Source organism: Microtus pennsylvanicus, chromosome 13, assembly GCF_037038515.1.
Source record: "Microtus pennsylvanicus isolate mMicPen1 chromosome 13, mMicPen1.hap1, whole genome shotgun sequence".
Taxonomy (NCBI): domain Eukaryota; kingdom Metazoa; phylum Chordata; class Mammalia; order Rodentia; family Cricetidae; genus Microtus; species Microtus pennsylvanicus.
In genome coordinates this window covers 60,922,452-60,943,583 of record NC_134591.1, presented here as the reverse complement: position 1 = coordinate 60,943,583, position 21,132 = coordinate 60,922,452, and the positions used below count along the sequence as shown (strand labels likewise).

The window sequence follows — 21,132 nt, the reverse complement described above, 5'->3', positions numbered from 1 at the left end:
ATGAGGATAATTCCTCCTGTAGCCCAGACAGGCCTAATCACCTTGAACTCAGGATCTTCCTGTCTCTGTGAGTTCCAAGACAGCCAGGGCTACACAGAGGGATCCTGTCTTGAAACAAACAATCAACAAACAACAAATTTTTGTTCATTCTGTTGCTAGGCTTGCTTGGAATTCCTAGGCTGGATTTGACCTTAAAGACTTCCATTTACTTTTGCCTCCTGAGGGCTGGGGTTAAAGGTGTGCGCCTCCACACTCAGCCACCTTAGTTTCTTTAGTAGCTAATCCTACAGACTTATGTGCCACCTTCCTCAGCTAAGAAAAAAAATTTTTTTTGGTGGTGGTGGTGGTGGGGTTTGAGACAGGGTTTCTCTGTGTAGTGCTGGCTGTCCTGGAACTTGCTTGGTAGACCAGCCTAGGCTCAAACTCATAGAGATCCACCTCTCTCTGCCTCCTGAGTGCTGGGATTAAAGGCATACCCAACTATGCCCAGCGTTGAGCTAAAATTTTAATAACTTTTTCCCTCCTTATAGTATTAGGGATCAAACCTAAGCAAACATTCTGCTACTGTGCAGTATTTGAAGTCCATAGCTTTTTTTTTTTTTTTTTGGGGTTTTTCGAGACAGGGTTTCTCTGTGGCTTTGGAGCCTGTCCTGGAACTAGCTCTGTAGACCAGGCTGGTCTCGAACTCACAGAGATCCGCCTGCCTCTGCCTCCCGAGTGCTGGGATTAAAGGCACGTGCCACCATCACCCGGCTGAAGTCCATAACTTTAATTAGCACTATTATCTCTCTCTCTCTCTCTCTCCCCCTCTCTGTCTGTCCATCCATCTATACTCTGGCTATGTAACCAAGGTCAACCTTGAACTTACAATGGAGCAGTCTTAAAAACAAAAAGGAACCAGGCATGGTGGTGTCTCAAAAACAAACAAAACAAAACAAAACCCAAAAAACCAGAAAGGAAACGGGAGACAGGGGCTTACAGTAAAGAAGTATCCAGGAAGGAGAAGAGCCAGGGTACCTGAAGAGTGAGTACAGGGTACAGCCAGTGCCTGAGAAGCTTCTGAACACTCATTAGAAAAATGCAGAGGGCTGGAGAGGTGGCTCAGTGGCTAAGAGCACCAGCTGCTCTTCCAAAGGACCCAGGTTCAATTCCCAGCACACACATGGCAGCTTACAACTGTCTACAACTCCAGAGTTTTAGGGGATTGGACACCCACACCCCCCTCCTACATATACAGATGGCTCACAACCATCTGTAATGAGGTCTGGTGCCCTCTTCTGGCCTACAGACATACATACAGATAGACTATTGTATACATAATAACAATAATAAAAAAAGACAGCACTGCCATCTATATATATATATATATATACACACACACACACACACACACACACACACACACACACACAGACAAAATAGCAATATGCATTAATAAAAAACCTTAAAAAACGAATGAAAGAGTACATAAAAGGCAACTGGTACCCTCCCCTCTCTCTTGCATACCTGCAGTCCAGGGTACAGCAGGCCACTCAGTAAAGGGTGCTCCACCTGCTTCACGACCTCAGCTCCGGCTTTCTTGGCATCATGTTGTGTGACCACAGAGGACAGTCGGTACACATCCAGCGTGTACTCTCTTCAGAAGAAAGGCAGAGGAGACAGCTGTAAGACTGAGCCCAGGCCTCAGTGTCCCAGGACAGCCCCCCAATCTTAGGATGTCCTAAAGACAGCACTGCTGGGCGGTGGTGGCGCACGCCTTTAATCCCAGCACCGGGGAAGCAGAGGCAGGCGGATCTCTGTGAGTTCGAGGCCAGCCTGGTCTACAAGAGCTAGTTCCAGGACAGGAACCAAAGCTACAGAGAAACCCTGTCTCCAAAAACAAAAACAAAACAAAACAGAAAAAAAGGGGCTGGAGAGAGGCTCAGTGGTAAAGAGCACTGACTGCTCTTCCAGAGGACCTGAGTTCAATTCCCAGCACCCACATGGTGGCTCACAACCATCTGTAATGAGGTCTGGTGCCCTCTTCTGGCCTGCAGGCATACACACAGATAGACTATTGTATTAATAATAATAATAAAAATAGCACTGCCATCACTTCCACAACGTGAGATCCATCTATTCATCCAAACTCTTACTTTAAATTTCTGTTTTTCCTTTTGGTTCTTGAAAATGTTCTACTATTATCTCGTGACACACTGTGTCTTTGCCAACCCCTTCTCTCTTCTAGAATCCCTAATCAATAAATACTACAAATTTCCAATCTTTCTTCCATACCATCAAAAAAAAAGTTTTAAATATATGGTATATGGCTGGCAAGGTGGCTCAGTGGTTAAGAACATTTATTCTTGCAAAGGACTTGGGTTGGTTCCCAGCACCCACACAGTAGCTCGCAACTGTACATAAGTCCAGTTCCAGGGGCACAGGCATCCAAGGGGTGTGAATATATGCACACAAACAAAACACTCATACACATAAAATAAATAAATTTTAAAAATATCACCCTTGGGGGGCCGGGCGTGGTGGTACACACCTTTAATCCCAGCACTCAGGGGCAGAGGCAGGCAGATCTTTGTGAGTTCAAGGCCAGCCTGGTTCACAGAATGAGTTCCAGGGCAGGCTCCAAAGCTACACACAGAATTATCTCAAAAACCTCAAAAAGAAAGAAAACCCCAGCAGTACCCAGTGTCCTCTCCTAATTCTACCCAGTTCTGCCCCCGCTAAAGGAACCTTATCTTAAGCCTGTTGCTGCTCTTCAGCTTTGCATTTGTGTCTGTAAGCAGTTGCCGGGAAACAAGCGTCTACACAGGTATACACTGGCATATCCCCCTACTGGCCTGGAGTCCCAGGGTCATGGGGGATTTGCATCTCAAATTGCAGCAGATAAGGCCAAACCATTTCCCAATGTGATTTTGTCAATTTTTTTTAAAAGATCTATTTATTTCTATTTTATGGCATTGGTGTTCTGTCTGTGTGAGGGTGTTGGATCCCCTGGAACTGGAATTACAGACAGCCGTGAACTGCCATGTTGGTGCTGGAATTGAACCTAAGTCTTTAGAAGAGCAGCTGGTGCTCTTAACCACAGAGCCATCTCTTCAGACCAATTATTGTGAATTTTATTATCTATTTTGCCTCTTAAATTTTTTTCCATTTACTAACTACATTGTGATTTTTCACAATGATTTTAATCTCGATTTTTCTGAATAACAACCAGGGGCCATTATTCTTTTCCATATAATTACTAATCACTTGAGAATTCTAAGAAATACTCAATTGAACTTTTTTTTACATGATTGGGTCACTAAAAAAATTAATCATCATTTTTGCTTATTTATTTATTTTTTGACGCAGTCTTTCACTATGTATCCCTAGCTGGCCTAGAACCATGTAGCTCAGACTAATCCTGAGCTCATAGAAATTTGCCTGTTTCTGCCTCCTGAGTGCTGGGATTAAAGGCATATACCACTATGCCTCTGATTCTGTAAGTTTTGAAAAACTGGATATTAAATTATATGTGTCACAAGGATTTGGGTCATTTGTGGACTTGCATTTGTATTTGTGTGTGCGTGTATGCTTGAGATCAAGAATTTATGTGTGTCAAGTATTTATTTTACCACAGAATCACACCCCAGCCTGTGGCTTGATATTTTTTTAATTTTACTTTTGATGTGGTAGAGGTCTTAATTTGATATGGGAGTTTTCTGGGAGTTCCATGCAGGACTTCATAAAATAGCAATCTCTCTTTCTCTCTCTCTCTGTCTCTGTCTCTGTCTCTCTCTCTCTGTTTTTCGAGACAGGGTTTCCTTGTGTAGCAGCCTGGCTGTCCTCGAATTTAGAGATCCTTCTGCCTCTGCTGCTGAGTGCTGGGATTAAAGTCATGTGCTACCACCACCCGGCTTATAAAGCCTTCATTTTAATATAGTTCATTTTTCAGTCTTTTCCTGTGCTTTGGTGCACCTTGTCTCATTGGACCGACTCTGAGATTCTAACTCTCCCAGGGTCAAGCAGTCAACTGTGCTCCGCTTCTGAGACAGTACTCTACACTCCTGAGAGCATATGCTTTAACATCTTTAAAATCGGCTCTCACGAGCAATGCTGTGCCCATGACTTAGCAGTTATTTTGAGGTATAGACACCCCCTCGCATCTCAGGATGCCCCATCTATACCAAGGGCCACCAATGCCCACATCTGTCCCTGACATAAGGTGGCTTAGCATCTCCATGCAACATAACAATAAGAATTGTTGGAAGATGGCCGCCTCCTCTCATATTTCTTTCATCATTATTTGCTGAGGCCGAAGGAGAAAGGGAGGCTGGTCATTTCCCATCCCTTTGCCACAGGCTATGGGTCCGAGGCTGAGGCTTGGCTAGGGTTAGGGTTACATTTGTATCTGTAGCAAACAGGATAGAACCTAGGCGTTTCCAAGTCAGTACATTTTTGCTGGGTGAATTAAACCAACAAAGGGTATAGACTGTTTAATGGGTCTTAACAGGTAGTATCAAGTAGCTCCCAACCCAAATTTAAAGAGTACCTGGACTGCACCACCCTGTAATTAGAAAGGCATACCAAATCCATAAGGAGCGATCACGTGCTTACTTGCTGAGCTGGTAGTCGGTGCCTTTGACAAACTTGAGCTTCTCCAAGGGTACGCCAATGCTCTCCAGCATTGCCTTGATCACATTCTCATAGTAACTGGTTCGAAGTTCTAGAAGGTCCCAGGGAGCTTTCATGTTGTCCAGATAAGCATGAAGGTCCGCAAACAGAATTGTTACCTTGACAAAAACAATAAGAAGAAGCCACCAAAATGTAAATCGGCCCCAGTGATTTCCACTCCCTCCCCACCCCCACCCTTGTTAAGGGTCTCTTTTGGTCATTTAACAATGACAACAGCTTGGTTCATAGCAAGTGTTCTTACCTCACACCCTGCCTTCAAGAAGTCAGCAATCTTGGACATGGGCACAAAGTAAGCCACATGTGGCTTCCCTGTGGTGGCCGTGCCCCAGTAAACTTTGAGTTCCCGCTCCTTCAGTATCTCCTTCAGCTTCTCTTCCCCCAGAACCTCCTGTTGTGGAAGCAGAAGAGCCGGTTTAATGCTGATCCCTTACCTTGCTCATCCTTTACCCTGCAAACAAAGTCGTGTGTCACTGGGGTTTCAGGCTCAGAGCCTGTGGGCAAATGTCACTGGAGTCCAAACATGTTCTCAGTGCTGAGAGTCAACCTAAGCTGTTCCTGTTGCTGCTAGTGCCTCTTCCAGGAAATGACACTGATGCTAGGATATGAAGGCACAGATCTGCCCATCTACCCTCTACCCTCAGTTACCCTCCCTCCTTTTGTAGTCACCTCAACAAACATTTTTCCTTTTTAAATTTTATGTATTAGGTGTTTTGCCTGCACATATGTCTGTGCACCATATGTGTGCAGTGACCCAGAAGGCTTGAAGGGGGTGTCAGATCCCCTGGAATGGGAATTACAGATGGTTGTAAGCCTCCATATAGGAGGTAGGAATCATGCTGGTAGTAGTGGCACACACCTTTGATCTCAGAACTTGGGAGGCAGAGACAGGCAGATCTCTGAGTTCCGAGGCCAGCCAGAGTGAGTTCCAGGACAGCTAGAGTTATGCAGAGAAACTCTATCTTGAAAAACAAAGCAAAGCAAAACAAAACAAAAAAGGAAAGGAGCCAGGAATCAAAGCCAAGCCCAGGTCCGGAAGAGCAGCCAGTGATTTTAACTACTGGACCATCTCATCAGACCCTGGAGCCACCTTAATTTAGTCATCTCTTCTGCTGTCATCTGCTTCAGTCTCACTTCATTGAGCTCCATGCCTCTGCCTCCCATATGCCATCACGACCCGGCACTCCATACTCCTCTGAGGTTCACAGAGGACCCTGAAGCAGCTGAACACTTACTTCCCTCCTCTTTCTGCTTAGGCATCTTTGCCACTGCTCTTGCCATCATTAAGGGTCAGCAATTCTCCTCTGACCCTACATTCTGTTTTGTTTTGTTTTGAGTCAGGGTCTCATGTAACCCAGGCTAGCCTCTAACTTCTAAGTGCTTAGAGTCCAGGTGTGTACTCCAGGCCATGCCTTGTCATGCACCAAACCCAGGCCTTTGTGTATGCTACAGCAAGCAAAGCCATTCTTGTGTAACCTGGAAACTATGTTGAAAACATATTGTTTTGAACAGAAAATTTGTTTTGACAAAATGAATATAATATGTTTTGACTTAAAAGATGCTGCCGTAAGCAAAGAAAAATATTTACAAACAACGTGAACATAAAGTTTTGACTGTTAATATAGAAAAATAATATGTTAAAATGGTGAGCCTGATAAAGTTATGGGCTGGCACACCCAAAGAGTTTAAGAACTACAAACAGGGGCTGGAGAGATGGCTCAGTGGTTATGAGTACTGGCTGCTCTTCTAGAGGTCCTGGGTTCCGTTCCCACCTGCAGGCTCACAACTGTCTATAACTGTAGTCTCATGAGAGCTGATGCCCTCTTCCGGCAATGCAAACATACATGCAGACAAAACACCCGCCCATACACACAAACACCCACATAAATAAATCTTAAAAAATAACAAAAGAAACCACCCCTCCTGAAAACAGATAGTGGACCCCAGGATTGCATCACCATGCTCCCAAAACACCCCCTGTGCTGAGCCCCATAGGCAAGGTAACTTTGAGACAGGCCACTGTGACTCTGTCTCCAGGGACCATCGAGTTCCTGGCGTTATTGGTGACTTCACACCCGCCCACCTTCAGCCCTAGCTGATGACTGAAACTCTAAAGGGACCTTCTGGTATTTTCAGAAGTGCCATCCTCCCAGCTTGCCATAGCTGAAGGACTCAGGTCAAGCCTGCTCCTGAAGTACCCTCACAGGAGTCTAGTGGAAGCCTCAGCATTTCCTGCCCTACTGTTTCCAGATCGTGAGAGATCTATTTGCATGAAACTACTGTAATCTTTCTAACAGCACAGCATCATAAGGAGATGTTTATGTGAATAAACCGAGTGTACTCGAAGGCAAATCTCATGTGGACATCCTAATTGCCGAGTGCTTCACAGCCCATTGGCCATTGGCAAACACTTTTTTTTTTAAAGATTTTATTTATTTATTATGTATAGTGTTCTGCCTGCAAGCTAGGAGAAGGCACCAGATCTCATTACAGATGGTTGTGAGCTACCATGTGGGTGCTGGGAATTGAACTCAGAACCTCTGGAAGAGCATCCAGAGCTCTTAACTGTTGAGCCACCTCTCCAGCGCACTAGGCAAGCACTTCATATCTAGTTCCGAATTTCACATTCAGCCTAAATTACTCCCTTCAGCTGCTTCGAAGCATGACGGGTCTACATTACTTTATGGCTTTTGTACGTTTTAAACATGGCTGGAGATGTGGCTCAGGGGGTAGAGTGCTTGCCTAGTAGGAAGAAAGCCCTAGGTTTGATCCTCAGCACCGGATAAAACCAGGTGTGATGGTAAGGTACACACTTGCAGTTTCTGGAGGCCATCCTGGATTATATCAGAAACCAGCTCAAAATCCAAAAGTTAGAAAAAACAAATGTGCCGGGCGATGGTGGTGCACGCCTTTAATCCCAGCACTCGGGAGGCAGAGGCAGGCGGATCTCTGTGAGTTCGAGACCAACCTGGTCTACAGAGCAAGTTCCAGGACAGGCTCCAAAGCTACAGAGAAACCCTGTCTCGAAAAACCAAAAAAAAAACAAAAAACAAAAAAACCCAAATGTTTAGTACAATTATTAATTCAATCATTCCTAGTATTTGGGGAATGGTAAACGAGCATTAGCTTCAATTTTTGAATGATTTTTTTGTTTGTTTTATTTTGTTTTTCAAAACAGGGCTTCTCAGAGTAGCCTTGGCTGTCCTGAAACTTGCTCTGTAGACCAGGCTGGCCTCAAACTTATAGAGATCCGTCTGCCTCTGCCTCCTGAGTGCTGGGATTAAAGAGGTGCACCACCACCGTCTGGCCAAAAAGTATATGTATGTATGTATATCGGTGTATTCAAGTGTCTTTGAAGCCCATTCAGCCTCCTTGGTGCTGGAGTTACAGGTAGTTGTGAGTTACCTGATGTGGGTGCTTGGAACTGAACTTGGGTCCTATGCAAGAGCAGCAGATGCTCTTAATTGCTGAACTGCCTGTTTAGCAAACCAAAGTAAGTTTCAAGCGAAGCCAGGTGCCTTGAACTACATAGAGAGACCATGTGATAATATCCACTTCTGAAAATAACCCATTTGCAAAGAGACAGAACTTTTCCTGGACCTAGCTGCGGAGTTAATATGCCTTGAGACCATTGAAGACCATGTATTCAATCTGCTATCCTACTGTGTACTCTGTAAATTTAACCTGCCTTAAGAGAACAATGTAACCAGCCTTACTACCCTTGGATTCCCCATGAGGTCAGCTGTTACAATCCAAGCTAAATACAGAGCTTTTTTTTTACTCCTTTAAGTTATATACTTTCCCATTCCCCTAACCCAGAACAATCTGTGTATCTGTGTGTTAGTCATTTACTGAAAGCAGACCCAACACCTGTGTGAGGCTTTGAGCGCTGTTCTGAGTCAATGACGTAACTTCTTCCTTTGTAAAACTCTGCTAAAGATCTCTGGAGGAAAGTGTTCCTCATTCCGTTCCTGTGCTGTTGAGTAGATTCAGAGCAAGCCCCTTTGTTAGAGACAGGCAACAGGAACAGACATCAGACACACACAACCAGACAGCAGACAGGCCACAGACCACAAACTACAGACAGAATGAAGACACAGGGAGAGAGGTAAAGAATTCAGATTTTGGCTTCTCTCTTGTTCTAAACTATTCTAAGAGGAATTATCTTTCTTTAATTCTACCATTGATGTAAGCTCTGTCTCAAAAAAAAAAATAAAAGATTAAAAAAAAAAGACCAACAAGTTGTGAGTAGAATAACTCCAACTCCAATGTCCATCAGTTAATGGATGGATAAATACAATATGGTATGTTCATATAATGGAATATTAGCCTCAAAAAGGAAAGAGAAAGGCAGACTACAGATCTGTGTGGGAATCTATTTTGAAGGTAGATCAGACCCAATTACTGTTAGCCTGGGCAGAGGCTTAAGAGAGAGGAGACAAGGGGCTCCCAGGTCCGAGATGTCTGAGCTTGAGCCTTGACAGCAAGTAGTAGAAATCATTCTCTTTTCTTTCTTTTTTTTTTTTTTCTGGTTTTTCGAGACAGGGTTTCTCTGTAGCTTTGGAGCCTGTCCTGGAACTAACTCTTGTAGATCAGGCTGGCCTCGAACTCACAGAGATCCACCTGTCCCAGTCTCCTGAGTGCTGGAATTAAAGGCGTGCGCCACCACCACTCGGCTCTTTTCTTTTTTTTCTTTTTTGGATTTTTCGAGACAAGGTTTCTCCATAGTTTTTGGTTCCTGTCCTGGAACTAGCTCTTGTAGACCAGGCTGGCCTCGAACTCACAGAGATCCGCCTGCCTCTGCCTCCTGAGTGCTGGGATTAAAGGCGTGCGCCACCACCGCCCGGCTCTTTTCTTCTTAAAGAGTTATTTTTATTAAGTGTCTCTGCGTTTGAGTATATGTGTATGAGTGCAGGTGCCTGCAGAAGCCAGAGGCATCAGACCCCTTGGAACTGGAGTTTTAGGTGGTTGCAAGACACCTGATGTAAGTGTTGGGAAGAACTTGGGTTGTGTCTGCAAGAACGGCAAGTGCTCTTAACGTTCGAGCCAGCTCTCTAGCCTCCCATTTTCTTTTTTTCTAAAAAACAATTTATTTATTTATTTATTTATTATGTATACAAATGTTCTGTCTGTGTGTATGCCTGCAGGCCAGAAGAGGGCACCAGACCCCATTACAGATGGTTGTGAGCCACCATATGGTTGCTGGGAATTGAACTCAGGACCTTTGGAAGAGGAGGCAATGCTCTTCACCTCTGAGCCATCTCTCCAGCCCCCCCCCCCCCATTTTCCTTTTTTAAAAAAGGTTTAAACAATAAATAAAGAGCAGAGGCATCTGCTTCTTGTTGTCTCTGTCCATGTTTCTGTCTCTATAAATGCCTGGTCAGTGTGTGCTCTCTTTGGGGTGTCTTTGTCTCTGGGTTTCTGTTTCCCCCTAATTCTCGCCTACAGAGCCCTTTCCCACGGGGAAGCAGTTTCCTGAAAGAGATCAAAGGTCAGAATAGGCCAGTGGGATGAGGTAAGGGACACAGAGGTCTGGGGAGGGGAGAGAACGTGGAAGGGGACGAGGGAGAGGACATGTTAGGAAAGGGCTAGAACTGTCCAAGAGAGGTATATACATAGGAGACATAGAGTCGATTAGTGCTTCCCTAGGGCTGGGATTAAGGGCGGGGAATGGGTACTGGTTAGCTAATGTTACAGGTTTTTCTTTTTCTTCGAGACACTCCAAGCTGACCCTGAATTCAGCAAGGTAAGTGAAGGTGGCCTTGAACCCCTGATCCTCACCTGAGCCATCTCTCCAGCCCCCATAGTTCATTTTTCATATCTTTTGTTCACCTGTTTTGAGACAGGGTCCTTCTGTATTGCCCAGTAGTCTAGGACACATGTTCTCCTGCTTCCCAGGGATGGACCACCTAGGGTCACCTTTATATAGGTGTTCTGAGCACATTTTTTTTTTATCATTGAAACAACAGAAACACAGTCACCGTATAGTACGTGCTGGGGCTACAGGCCTGTGCCACTATGCTCAGGTGGGTTCCTCTGGGGGAAATAACCAACCCTGTGGATATATAGACATTGACTAAACTTCCCCCTTTAAAGGGGTGAGCACTCTTAGACACAGGGTCTCTATAAATAGCCTTAGCTATCCAGGAGCTATGTAAACTAGGCTGGCCTCCAAGTTGAAGTGAGTCTCCTGTCTCTGCCTCTCAGGTGCTGAAATTACAGGAGCTTGTACCATACCACACCCAGGAACTGTGATTTATAGCTTAAATAAAATAAAAAAATAAAGGCCAGAAAGACGCTTCATTGCTGCGCCTGCCCTTAGCGTAAGTCTGATCTAGTCTTGATCTGGCCTGTAAAACAAACTTTACAAGACGCTCATGACTGGGCTCCTGTCTGCCTCTCCTAAACGGACAAGTCAAATGACAGTGGTAAGTTCTGGGGAGGAAGAGCAGGATGGAGACGGCACTGTGGCAGAGAGTTTGTCTGAGCAGCACGCTCCTTGCCCTACTCCAGAGAAATCAGTCTTCTTGGAAGAGTGTGTGAGGGCTCTGAGGACGGAGCCCAGAGCCTGCCTCCCAGTTGCTCGACCAGTGAGCCACACCCCTAGCCTTCTCTCTGAACCACAAGATTCTTGCTCCCCTTGGGTCCCTCTGAAATTGCTGTTCAGGATTTTTCTGGGTAACCCCTACACTTGTAGTTGCTGACAACAGAAGCACCTGAGAACTGAATGGAAGACACACATGTTGTTGGGCAGTTTGGAGGACACATCCTCAGAGGAAGCCTTCCTTCATCCTCTTCTTTTTCTCTTTCTTTCTCTTCTCTCTTTCCTCCTCCTCCCCCCAAGACAGGGTTTCTCTGTGTGTAGCTATCCTGGAGCTCGCTGGCTCTGTAGACCAGGCTGGCTTCGAACTCACAGATCCACCTGCCTCTGCCTCCTGAGAGCTGGGATTAAAGGCGAGCGCCACCACCGCCCGGCTCTTTATTTCTAATGTGTGTGTACCCATGGAGGCCTGAAGGGGATGCCAGGTCCTCTGCAGCCGTGTTGAGCTGCCTGACATGGGTGCTGGTTCGGTAAAAGCAAGAGCTTTGAACCTCTGAGCTATCCTTTCAGCCCACCCGGCCCCATTTCTTTTCAGAATTCCAGCCACAGGAACTTTCACGACTTGCTTTATCTTTAGTGTTTGGAGTTATGAGTCGTTTTAAACTTCTAGTTCTTTCCACAAGAGCTCTGAGAGGAGCCGGGCGGTGGTGGCGCACGCCTTTAATCCCAGCACTCGGGAGGCAGAGGCAGGCGGATCTCTGTGAGTTCGAGACCAGCCTGGTCTATAAGAGCTAGTTCCAGGACAGGCTCCAAAACCACAGAGAAACCCTGTCTCAAAAAACAAAACAAAACAAAAAAAAGAGCTCTGAGAGGACACGGCCCTGACTCCCTAGAGCCTAGCACTGCGCCCGGCATATAATAGGATGATGGAATGTGGTTCTTTGCCCCAGGATGGCTACAGCACAAGATAAGTGCACACAAAAGGCGAGCCCGTAGTGGTGGTTTCTTTTGCATCCTGGGAATGGCTGCTTGATTGACTTACTGATCAATTAGCAGAGGACCTTAAAGCCGCCCAGGCGCGGAGACCGAGGCCCTACACACTTAGGACCCGGGGCTGGACTCCGGATCACTGGACTGGAGTCCCCAGTACCCAATGGCGCATTCCAATCCCAAGGCCCGACCTGCAGGTTCCGGGTGATAAGGTGCAGCTTCTCTTCAAGGCTAGGAGCATCCCCCATGGCTCCGCTTTCTCCGCTTCCCGCGCTCAGCTGGCACCCGCGCCCTTTCCTCGCCCGCCGCCGCCGCCGCGTGCCGGGAACTGTCACGCTAGTCCCTTCAGGTTGCATCAGCTGAGCTCGTAGCTCCGCTTGCTAGGCCTAGCTGCACTTCCGCCCAGGAGTAGCCCGGAGTCAGGAGCAGCAGAGAGTCGAACGGATCGATGAAACAGGAAGAGGCGGAGCCATAGGGCCGGGTAGGCGGTGCGGAAGGCGGGGTTGGGAAGACTGCCCGGGACGCAACCCTCTCGGGGGGCGGGGCGGTTTCCTGCCAATCACTGTTTGGTTGCCCTCCCCCTGGTGGTGGCCTCGCTGCCTCGGGGTGGGGGAGGTCGAGAAGGGGGCGATAAAATGGCGCAGGGGGCGGAGTGAGGTGCAGCCGCTCGCCCAGGCTTTGGCCCGGCTTCCGAAGGTGAAGAGCGGGAGGGACGGCTTTTCGTCGTCTGGGCGGCGGGTCGGGGTCGCCTGTTGCTTCTCCACGGGGCCGCGAACATCGTCTCCCCCCCGCGTGGAGTAGGGAGGTCCTCGCCTCGCTGAGGGAAGGGCTGGCTCTCGCTCCAGAGGTGATGGCGGGCGGGGAGGTTGTCCCTGCCCCCCACCTCCGCCTCCGTGGGCGAGTGACGCCCCTCATCCCGAGGAGGGAAAGAGCTGTCAGGTCCTCGGGCCGCGAGCGTGGTCGCCGGCCCTGCCCGTGGGGGAAGGAAGGGGTCTAACTCGCTCCAGGGCTCGTGCCGCGGTGGGTGTTGCTAGGGAGAGCGAGGATGGCGGGCTTCCCGCGGCGCGTCGGGGCGGGAGGAGGACGACCCACTCCCCGCCGCCGCGGGCCGCAGCCTGCTGAGGTGTGGCTGTCGACGCCGGTGCCCGGGAGGTTGGGTGCACCGCCCATGCCGGCGGGGACCTGTGTCTCCCCCGGGGGGGAGGGGCGCGGGAAAAAGCCGCGCTTCTCCCGTTATCCGCAGGGAGGCGAGTACTCGCTCTCCCGAGTGGGAGGAGGGAAGTGCAAAGGCCCTGGGCGCGGTGGCGGTGCTGCTCCTCCAGGGGAGGCCAGGCGGGAGCTTAGCGAAGGCATCCCTGGGCCACCCTCGCTCGTTTCCATCCAGGGCCTTAGGGAACGCCCCCAGACATCTCAGGATGAGCCCGGAAGAAGGCCACCAAGAGAGGACCTAGTTCCCTGGCTGCCCTCATTTTTGTTCTTTTCGTGGTTGTTCGGGGCCCCAAGCTTTTAAATAGACCATTCTCATAAAAGAGACCTGTTGCTTCAGGGTAGAAGAATCCTGCTGCCTGGGGCCGGTGTGGGACTCTTGGCACTGGAGTCTCGGAAATTGTTACCCAAAGCAGAGATTTCCAAACGGATTGTCTTTGAGTTTTACAGCGTTTGCCGTTCCACGGAGGGAGTTGCAAAATTCTTTCTGATAATTCCAGTTCACTTTGTTTTAGTTTGTACAGTTGGCTTCATTTCAGTGATAAGGCTTTTTCTTTCTTTCTTTTTTTTGGTGTGCTGTGTGCTTAACGTGTGTTGTGCTTTGGAGAGATTGGAACTCACAGGCCCGCGAGAAGTCCCCTCCGCAAAATGATCCTTGCTTTTGACCCTGCGTCTCAGAGCCAGTTTGGTAATGGTTTTGAGAGTCTTGAAAGAGGATGTGTAGTGTACACCTGGCTTGGGAGTCTTACTGTCCTAAATACAATGAGGCTTTGTGCTCGAAGGCAGTAGGTTTTTTGAGGTAAGATAAAAATAGATAGGGAAGCAGTTTCTGAGGTTGCAACCAGGAGGTTAGAGAACAGAGAGGGGGCGGTACACTAACGTGTGGAGAAGGGGGTGGACAGGTGAGAGACGTGGAAGGACAGAATAGGGTCACGCAGAGATGAGAGCAGAATTAGGAGAATTTGGGACTAAGAGAATATTCCCCCCCCCTTAAAAATAAAGAATCCACCATATTTAAAGGATTTACCAGGCAAGTGCCAAGTGCAGGTGATGGGAGAGAAGTGATTGTGGAACTTAAGAGCTTCCGGTTGTTTATTGTTAATATTTCGAGACAGGGCCTTATTATGTACTGGCTAGCCTGGAGCTCGCTTGCGTAGATGAGGCTAGGGTGGAATTCAGAAGCCCACCTGCCTCTATCTCCCAGTTGCTGGGGTTAAAGGCGTGTGCCACAATGCCTTGCTATAGCTTCAGCTTTGTTGAAGGTTTTCCTCCCTTGAAAGTTCAAATTGACTTTATCTCAAAAACCCCTATCGCCTCCCTCCCTCCTTTTTTTTTTTTTTTTTTTTTTGGTTTTTCGAGACAGGGTTTCTCTGTGGCTTTGGAGCCTGTCCTGGAACTAGCTCTGTAGACCAGGCTGGTCTCGAACTCACAGAGATCCTCCCCTTCCCTCCTTTCACATGTGTAGCCCACACTGGTTTGAAATTGGAAGTGGAGCCTCAGGTAGCCCTGAACTCAGCCTCCTAAATGCTAGGAATACAATGAGTGGGCTCATTTATATTGAAGTTCAGAGAGTTCAAATGAATGAGGTCTTTGGAATTTAGCCCAGTTCCTCTAATGCAAGATATTTCATGGGCCATTAATTTGGAGAATTTATCTGATGTTTCAGTTATTCATCCAGTTTGGTTTGGTGACAATGGCTAAATTTTTCACTCAGTAGATTATGCTGAATAATTTCTAAAATGGGTCTAGGGGAAGTTTCTTGCCAGTTTAGCTGTTTTCCTACCACCCCCTTTGCTTAAGCTTTTTGATGTGAGATGTAGGTTGTGGGTTGAGATAATAACCGTAGCCACCACTTAATTGTATCTGTAGTGTGCTAACTCTTAATTCTTGTTAATAACCTTGTGAAACTGATGTGCTGTGAAGTTTCCTATTTTATAGGGAGAAATATTGAGACTTGGGGTGTATTTGATGTATTTTTTACACTGGCTTTATAGTTTTTGGTGTTGTGCTTTATTTTTCTGAGACAGGGTCTCCGCTGCCCTGGTTGGCCCGGAACTAACAGTGTAGACCAGGCTGGCATTGAACTCACAAAGATCCACCTGTTTCTGCCTCTTGAGTAATGGGACTAAAGGTGTATTCTACCATACCCATATAGAATTTTAAGACTAGCCTTGTCTACATAGTGAGTACCAAGCCAACCAGTGATACACAGTGAGACCCTGTCTCAAAAAGGCCAAAACCAAATTCTTTTGTTTTGTTTTTTATTTTTCAATACAGTGTTTCTCTATAAGTCTATAAGACTGTCTATAAGACTGTCCAAGACTGTCTTGGAACTTGCTGTAGACCAAGTTGGCCTTGAACTCAGAACTCAGAGATCTGCCTGCCTCTACTTTCTAAGTGGTGGGATTAAAGGCATGAGCTACCACCACTTGGCTCCATTTTTTTTTATTAATTTATGTAGTGTGTGGTTTGTGAGTTTCTGTGCGTGGTGTGGGAGTTGAGGTCCAAAAACCTATTCATTTCTTTCTGTCTGTCTTTACCTGGGCACTAGAGATTGGATTCAGATCACCAGTCCTATGGGGCAAGTACCTTTACTCACTGAGCCATCCAGCCATCCCCACCCTAAAAGTAATGTTTATTACATATTTCAAACATATAAAAAATTAAGCAAGGTGGCATAATAATTATACTTACTGTCCAGGTTTATCTTTCATCTCTATATTTGTTGAGTTTCTTGTTACTGATTAAAAAAACTTGGTATGGTTCCCATAGTTCTATGGAGGCAACAAAAGGAAGGAGAATCAGGAAATTTAGGTCATCTTTGGCCACATCCTTGGCAAGTTTCAGAATAGCCTGGGCTATATGAGACCTTGTCTCAAAAAACAAAACAAAAAAATAACAAGACTGATTTTATATCTCCTGCCATTCTTACTTTCTTGCCACTACTGGTTCTTGCTATCCTGAATTTGGCGTATTTTATAATTTCGTGATGTGTATATGTGTCCATAGAAACTTCCTTTAATAGATAATTGGGGTGGGGAAAAGGTGGGAAATCTTTAGAAGACAGTAGTCTGTTGCATTTTCGTAGGCCTTATTTAGATGCTAGTGTGTTTGCTTTTCCTTGAGCCTGAAAAATATGAATAAGATAATTAGAAATTTGAACAGGAGTTTAGGAGTTTAAGATTTTTATTGTTTGTGTGTGTGTGTGTGTGTGTGTGTGTGTGTTTGTGTATAGATGCTTTGCCTGTATGTATGTCTGGTATCTGCAGAGATCAGAAGAGGTTGTGGGATCCCTTGAAACCAGAGTTACAGACAGTTGTGAGCCTCCATGTGGGTGCTGGGAATGGTACCCAGGTCCTTTAGAAGAGCAGCCAGTGCTTTTAGCCGTTGAGCTAATGATGTAGTGCCTGAGCTTTGTTTCAGAATAATCCAGTAAAGGGAAGAAATGAATGGAGTTAGAGGTTGGCAGTAGGTTGTAGTTCAGGTGGCTCAGTGGTAACTGTGAAGGTTCATTATGTTACAAGGTTTTGTTGTTATTTTGTCTTTTTTGGTTTTTCGAGACAGGGTTTTTCTGTAGCTTTGGAGCCTGTCCTGGAACTAGCTCTGCAGACCAAGCTGGCCTTGAACTCACAGAGATCCACCTGCCTCTGCTTCCCGGGTGCTGGGATTAAAGGCATGCACCACCAAACAACTACTTACTTGTTTTAAATGATAATAAAAAATTTTGAAACTCAGGAAATTTGCAAAGAAAATGATTTGTGTGAGCTAAAACTTATTTCTGTCTTTCTTTATGATGTTGTTTTGGATGCTTTTGCCATTTGGGACATTATGAAAGAAGCTCAAAAGAGCCAGTTTTGTGTCTTTGGATGATGGCCAACATCTGTGAGGTCAAGAGCAGCTTCTGATGGATTTTAAGGTATCCTAAATTATTTTTCCAAGTAATAAAAATTTGCCTTCAATATCTACATATCCATAGTTTAATAGCAAGCATACCAAATTTAGAAGCCAATGTTTGAATTCTAATGTTTCCATTTGCTAACTGACCCTGGAGGTAAGTCTGTCACAGGAGTTAGGAAAAGATTGCCTTTGGAATTAGTCTTTGGTTTGGATTCTTGTCCTGGCATTATTTTCTAGTGAACTTAAGTTACTTTATTTCTCCCAGCTTTCACTAGGAAAACTTAGTGAACAGTGCATTTGGCCACACAAGTGCTTGAACTATATTTTTTGGAGTGATTGGGATGAGGGGGCAGTGGCCCAGGAAGGGTTTCTAAGAAATGTAGTTGTCAAATGGGTGGTAAGGGTGCACACCTTTAATCACAGCCCTTGGGAGGTGGATCTCTGAATTAAAGGCCAGCCTGGTTATAGAGCAAGTTTCAGAACAGCTAGGGTTACACAAAGAAACCCTTTCTCGAAAACACAAGAAAGTAGCTTGAGTTCAGTGCCTTGATATTTCTGTTTAATAATCTGAAATTGTTGGTTTTTGGGGTGGTGGTAGTAATGATCCTTGCTGTAGCCCATTCTGGTTTCCAAGTAGGGGATTATAGTGTGCACTACTACAGCTGGCACAAGTTTTCTTTTTCTCTTTCCTTTCCTTTTTGGATTTTTGAGACAGGATTTCTTTGTGTAACAGCCATGGCTGTCCTGGAACTCACTTGGTAGTCCACTCTGGCCTCAAACTCAGATCTACCTGTCTCTGCCTCCCGAGCGTTAGGATTAATGGTATGAACCACCACTACCCTAGGCACAAGGTTTCTTAAATTTATCAGTACTTTCAGCTTTCTAAAAGTAAGCACTATTACTGCTGTCAAAAAAGATGATTTTAATCTAGAAAACAACTTAGTCACTAGACCAAAAATATACTTTTACTTTTTACCCTAATCACACTATTTTATTTATTTAGATGCAGGATGTTTTGAGATTCTATAGCTTTGGCTGAATCTGTATGAAGACCAGGCTGGCTTAGAACTCAGAGTTTGCCCATTTCTCCTTAGTGCTGGGATTAAAGGCATGCACCACCATGCATGGCCCACCACTCTGAGTTAACTAGATCCCTTCTAATTATAAAATACTGTATTAGCCAGGCGGTGGTGGCGCACGCCTTTAATCCCAGCACTCGGGAGGCAGAGGCAGGCGGATCTCTGTGAGTTCGAGACCAGCCTAGTCTACAGAGCTAGTGCCAGGACAGGCTCCAAAGCCACAGAGAAACCCTGTCTCGAAAACCACCCCCCCAAAAATTAAAATACTGTATTTTCTCCTCTTTTTTCTTTAGTGCTTTATTGTCTAGAACTTAATATTTGGTGTTTCCTTGCTAACATTATTATATGTTGCCAGGCATGATGGTGCACACCTTTAATCCCAGTACTTGGGAGGTAGAACCTGGTGGATCTCTGAGTCTGAAGACAGCCTGGTCAGCAGATCAAGTTCTAGAACAGCCAGGGCCGTTCTGAAAACTGTTGTTTCAAACAACAACCAAAAACCTTAAGACTTATATATTTTGGGAATTTGGGAATTATATATATATATTTTTTTAATCATAGAGATGGGCTGGAAAGATGGCTCAGAAGTTAAGAGCACTGACTGCTCTTCCAGAGGTCCTGAATTCAATTCCCAGTGACCACATGGTCACAACCATCTTTAATGAGATCTGGTGCCATCTTTTGGTATGCAGGCAGACATACTGTGTAGCTCGGACATCATGGAGACATACTGTGTAGCTCGGAAAATTATTACTGAAGGAATATATGAATTAAAGCTGAAAGTCAAGGATATAGAGAGTAGTAAAGTGAAGGAAACTTTACAGTTTAAAAAGGGCAGTGGTGGCAGAGGCAGGAGGATCTCTGTGAGTTTGAGGCCAGCCTGGTCTACAAGAGCTAGTTCCAGGATAGGCTCCAGAGCTATAGAGAAACCCTGTCTCGAAAAACAAAACAAAACAAAAAAGCTGTAAAGGAAACCAGTGTAGAGGTAATTTCTTTAATTCTAGCACTTGGGAGGTGGAGGGAGGAGCATCAGTTCAAGGCCATCCTCTACTACACAGCGATTTGGTTGCCAGCCTGAGCTGTGTGAGACTCTCAGAAAACAAGCACTTGCCTAGCATGAGCAAAGCCTTCTACGGGATCTCCTGTATCACATAAGTAGGTGTGAAGGTGTGTGTCTGTAATCCCAGCTCCCTTATGTATACTAAGCAAGCACTAAACTACTCAGCCATATCCCTTACCCCCACGTTACATTATTTATACAAGTAAACATCCAAGAAGAAAAAGAATAGAACGATGTTGATGCTTGACCCTGTAATAGTCAATATTTGTGTTTATATCTTTGTTGACTTTTTCTTTGTATTTTTATATATTAAAAATGGGAAAGGGGTTGATTGGTTTTTGGTATAGTCATAATTTTTAGAATTTGGTAGAATCTTTGACGTGTCCTAGTCCTCTTTCTCCAACGCTTTTCTGTTTTACAAGGAAAGAAACCAAATGGCTTAGCGACAAGTGGATCGGGCTTGTTAGTGACAGTGCCAGGTCTTAGGGTTGAGGACTCCCAGTTCTTATTTACCCCACTAAAGCAGACAATAATCTTAAGAAAGTGACAGTTGTTGGGAGGAACTAAACCAGTTCTTAGTTGCATAATTTTTTCTTCTAAAGATTTCTTTTGGTGTTCTTTACTGAAAATAATCCAACTTGCTGGTATTTTTAAAAAAATCAAGATCAAAATTAATAGATGGAACACCTTGAAGCATAATGCAGTTGACTTTGTAATTAGCAGAGTTGAAAGTGATGAGAAGATCCTTTAATTTTCTTTGTGCCTGCAGGAAGGTGGGAGTCAATCACTTTGACAAGTCTCCTGAAAGGAACAGCGGCAGGAGTTGGAAACCTTTTTCCATTTGGTCTCGTGGCAGAGGCAGAGATTGCTCCAGCAGCTCCACACAGTATGGAAGACATTTTAATTTTTGTTTTTTGAAGCAGGGTCTCACTGTATAGCTCTGTCTGTCCTGTAACATTCCCCTGCTTTTACCTCCTGAGTGCTGGGATTAAAGGCATGTACCGCTATACCCAGTAACATTTATCTATCTCCACCACTTTCCTCCTGATTTTTTTTTTTATTTAAAAAAAAAATAGTATGTTTCAGTTGGATCACAGGCCTGGAATCCCAGCTTCTATGGAGGCTGAGGCAGGAGGATTGCAAATTCAAAGTTTGGTTTTGCTACAGGGCAAGTTAGGTCCAGTCTGAGCATCTTAGTAGTACCCTTTCTAAAATTAAAAAGTAAAAAATAGTCTAGGTTGTAATTCAGTGTAGAGGTCTTGAATTACATGTGTGAGGCTCCAGGTTTAGCCACTAAAATAGGAAAGTAATATGTGTTTTCTTTTTTAAAAGTGTAAACTTGGTATCTGAACATTTTTAAAAACATGTAAATTGCTTGTATATTATAGTCATCCCATGGTAGTATATATAAAGCTACTTTAATGTGCTTTTAAATAGTTGAATGTATTTGACATGAATGATTTTATTAAACATTTCTTTTAGAGGTGGACATTTAGATTGCCTCTAATATTTGACCACTTTGAATAATACTGCTTTGACCATCCGTATGTGTTTTTATGTATGTTTGTAGTAGGTAGTTTTATATGATAAATTTCCAGAAGTGAGATTGCTAGATTAGATGGTATTGCCAAGTTACTCTTTGCAAAATATTATATTAATTTATGCTCTTACTAGTAGTGAGTGCTTGTCTC

The 21,132-nt window shown here is 45.1% G+C and overlaps 2 protein-coding genes across 13 annotated transcripts in view; one reads left to right on the top strand and one right to left on the bottom strand.

Annotated features, from left to right (window-relative positions):
• Nucleotides 1-13,074, bottom strand: part of Yars1 (tyrosyl-tRNA synthetase 1) — a 30,939-nt gene extending 17,865 nt beyond the window's left edge. Inside the window, exons 1-4 of the mRNA XM_075947057.1 lie at nt 12,391-13,074; nt 4,913-5,059; nt 4,594-4,769; nt 1,507-1,636 (exon numbers count right to left, since the gene is read on the bottom strand). Of these exons, the coding sequence (XP_075803172.1) occupies nt 1,507-1,636; nt 4,594-4,769; nt 4,913-5,059; nt 12,391-12,555 (618 nt within the window). The 5' untranslated portion in view covers nt 12,556-13,074. The remainder of the gene's footprint in view (nt 1-1,506; nt 1,637-4,593; nt 4,770-4,912; nt 5,060-12,390) is intronic.
• S100pbp (S100P binding protein) overlaps nt 12,690-21,132 on the top strand; it is a 37,327-nt gene continuing 28,884 nt past the window's right edge. For 4 of the 12 annotated variants that reach the window (XM_075947069.1, XM_075947066.1, XM_075947067.1 and 1 more), the window contains exons 1-2: nt 12,767-12,895; nt 20,211-20,327. The gene's annotated coding sequence lies outside the window, so the exon portion shown is untranslated. Of the gene's footprint in view, nt 12,896-13,160; nt 13,220-17,240; nt 17,322-20,210; nt 20,328-21,132 lie in introns of those variants that run through there. The other 8 variants (XM_075947070.1, XM_075947065.1, XM_075947068.1 and 5 more) reach the window with 7 other exon arrangements.